The following is a 3,289-nucleotide window of genomic DNA, read 5'->3' on the forward strand; positions in this document are numbered from 1 at the left end:
GACAGGGGAGTCCGAACCTAGCCGAACGTCCCTTAGGTGTTCGGTGAAACGGTCGGCCAGCCGGCGGCCCGTCTGCCCCACGTAGAGTTGGTTGCATAGGGTACATTTGATGCAGTAAATAAGGTTGGAGGAGGTGCAGGTGAAACTGTGTGGAATGTGAAGTGTTTGTAGGTTCGATCCGGTGACAGAGGTAGTGTTGGTGATGAAGGGGCAGGTGTGACAGCGGGATCTGGAGCACGGGAAGGAGCCGGGTGGGGGTGGGGAGGAAGAGGAGAAGGTACTGCGGACCAACATAGAGTGGAATCATACTTGGAGATTCATGGTTGTATATATATATATATAAAATACAAAATAATATGTGAGTATATGCATATATACGTACATGTATGTACATACCTACATCTACATGTATATATAGATGCATATCTGGGTACAGGACGTTGCAAAAAAAAACGTGGACAAAATGATAAACAGAGTACAGAAAACACACAGGCCACATAGAGAACATTTCCAACATCAGCTGCCACCATTCTAAAACTAAGTGTTTTGAAAAGTTAGGGCAGAACACATTGTTAGAACGGCTCTTCCCACGGAGACAAATTAAATTTATAACATGGAAGAATGTAATGGCAGACAGAAAGCAAGACAGGAAAACGAAACAGTGAAAATAAACAAGAAAGGCTATATGGCCAGAGGTGAAAAAAGTATGTGTATACTGAACGCTGTGATGCGATGAACTGAAAGGAAGAGAGATGAAGGGAGTTTGTGCGAGCTTGGCGATGGCCAAGATATGATAGCATGGAAGGCGGACGTTAAACGATGAAGATGAAGAGAAAATTCACAATATAATCAGACACCATGAATTGCATTTCGAAAAGTGATGATGTAACTCTTCAATGCTGTAAAACAAAGAATTGTCAGGAATGAAAGGGTTTTTAAGAAGTGTAAAGTGGGTTGTGAGATAAAATAAGCAAAGGTGGCAACACATGTAACTCAGGAGTTATGCTGGCTGGTAGTAAAACAGGACAAGTATAATGATTGAGATGTGGTTGTGGAGGCCATGAGTGGATGAAGAGATGGGAGTTATGGCATGGGGAAGATGTAAAAATCTGTTTCAACACACATTTTTGCATCAAGAATCTTACAAACCAAACACAAAAAGCAAAATTATGAACATATAAACTTTGTTTTAAAGAGACAACTATAAAAATATGTTTTACATTTTGAACTGTTTAAATACTTTTGCAGTTGATGATTTTCATCATTTTGCCTTATTTTCATTGTTTTTCAAATAACTTTTTCAAATATGCCTTAATTTTTTTTCCTTAATACATTTATAACACTGTAACATGATTTTTGTCGTTGGGTAGCAACTATTATTTCCTAATTTGCTTACCACAAGAAAGTATGTAAAATGGCTAATATTTCCTCTAAACTTTGCTTTTGTTACTTTTATTCAGACCCCAGTGAATCCCTCTCAATATATTGCTATGATACTCCCCCTCTACATCTGCTCATGATCAGAGATGCACATATTGACATGCTCAAGTGGTTAAGGACAAGCAACTAACAAGCAAATTTGTGGTATTGAGCAGAATATTTGCTATAACAATATTACTGCTTCAGTGCTGAATCTGTCTGAAATGTAATGGAAAATAGGTCAGTTTCAAAACATTGATGTCCAGGTCATAAAAGCAAAGGGAATAGCAGTCATCTCCTTTGATTTTTAGATAGAAGCAAATAGGAAACAATGCTTACTGAGCAAAGACAAAAAGAAGATAAAAATCTTGTTACACAGTGTAATTGATTATCTCTGTTTATTTCTCTACCTTCACCTTCTCCCTTAATTCCTCTCTTTGTCTCCTCTTTTTTTCATTCCTTCTATTTTATTTTATAACTTTTATTTCTACTATACTTTTACACTTTATTATACAGTTCTGAACTGTCTTGCTTTCATTTTTTTGTCTGTCTCTCTCTAACTACCTGGCATTTATTCTTTCTCCGCTTCCTCTTCTCTTCCTCCGTATTCTTCCCTATCTCTGATTCTTTCTCTCTCACTGTGTATGTGTGTGTAACATTCCTCACTCATTGTCTGCAACCAAGCCAAGTATGTGCACTAATCCTGAATGTCTTATGTTAACTCTCTATAGCATAAGAGTTAACTTAAGATGTTTTACTCTCTCTCTCTCTTACCTCCTCTTGCTCTGTGATGTAAAACATGACAGGAGAAGCCAACCAACCAACAAACCAACCAGTATTTATCTATCATTTTATATATGTATGCATGTGTATGCGTGTGTGTTTGTGTGTGTGTTTACACATTTGTTTTTGTATGTATGTATGTGTGTATGTATATATATATATATATATATATATATATATATGTATGAATTTGCATACATACATACATGTGTGTGTGCATGGAAACAGATTTATATGGATATAATTTACATGCTTATGAAAGTGTATATCTGTATCTGAATAATTACATGTGTATATATGGGCATATGTATGTTTATATTTTACATAATGTGTATAAATTTATTCAAATTTACATGTGTCTGTACACACATATATCAGATTCTTTTTACTTCATGTTCTCAATTTGTTTTCATATCAATCATTTAATTCTTCTTCATAATTATTATTTTTATCTTATTTATTTTATAAACAATGCACTCTTCTCATCCTTTATACTTAAACCTCTATTTTTGCATATTCCTTTATGACATGTGTATATTAAAATCCATCTATATTTGCTATTTCTTAATTTAGAATGTAAAGGAAATATGTCTGTTTCAAGAAGAAATGGAAGTGGAAGTATATTTGGAAGTCCACCTGATATCTATTTTCAACACAAAATAACTGGTGTTACTAAAGAAATCTTGCTTGAATGGTTGTCCTCTCTTAATGATGAGAATGAAAAGAATATTTCTGATTGTTACCCATCAATGGTACATTTTTTTCCTGTTGCATTATCTTTGAGTATTTTGTTAATTGTTAGTACTAAGTACTAATCTTCATGTAAATAAGGTTCAGGAAAAAATGGTTGTTTTCCCCAAGATATACTACATGTAAACTAAGCCTTCAAGTCATATCTCTTGAACTCAATAAGAGCAGTTATGGAACTTAAATAATATAATGTACATTAATACTGAATAACAATCTTTTGCACATGGTATGATTGCTTATTTTATCATCAAGTTCAGCATTACCCAAACAGGATTATTTGAGTGGTTACTATATCTTCTGTGAGACATAGTGGCATATATATATATATATATATATA

The 3,289-nt window shown here is 34.2% G+C and overlaps 1 protein-coding gene across 2 annotated transcripts in view; it reads left to right on the forward strand.

The window, feature by feature from the left end:
• The window catches only part of LOC106876009 (cyclin N-terminal domain-containing protein 1), a 92,898-nt gene that overhangs the window by 9,168 nt on the left and 80,441 nt on the right, over nucleotides 1-3,289 (forward strand). For both annotated transcript variants that reach the window (XM_014924373.2, XM_052966232.1), the window contains exon 2: nucleotides 2,776-2,954. In XM_014924373.2, coding sequence (XP_014779859.1) covers nucleotides 2,790-2,954 — 165 coding nt within the window. In that variant the 5' untranslated portion in view covers nucleotides 2,776-2,789. The remainder of the gene's footprint in view (nucleotides 1-2,775; nucleotides 2,955-3,289) is intronic.

This window comes from Octopus bimaculoides, chromosome 3, assembly GCF_001194135.2.
Source record: "Octopus bimaculoides isolate UCB-OBI-ISO-001 chromosome 3, ASM119413v2, whole genome shotgun sequence".
NCBI lineage: Eukaryota > Metazoa > Mollusca > Cephalopoda > Octopoda > Octopodidae > Octopus > Octopus bimaculoides.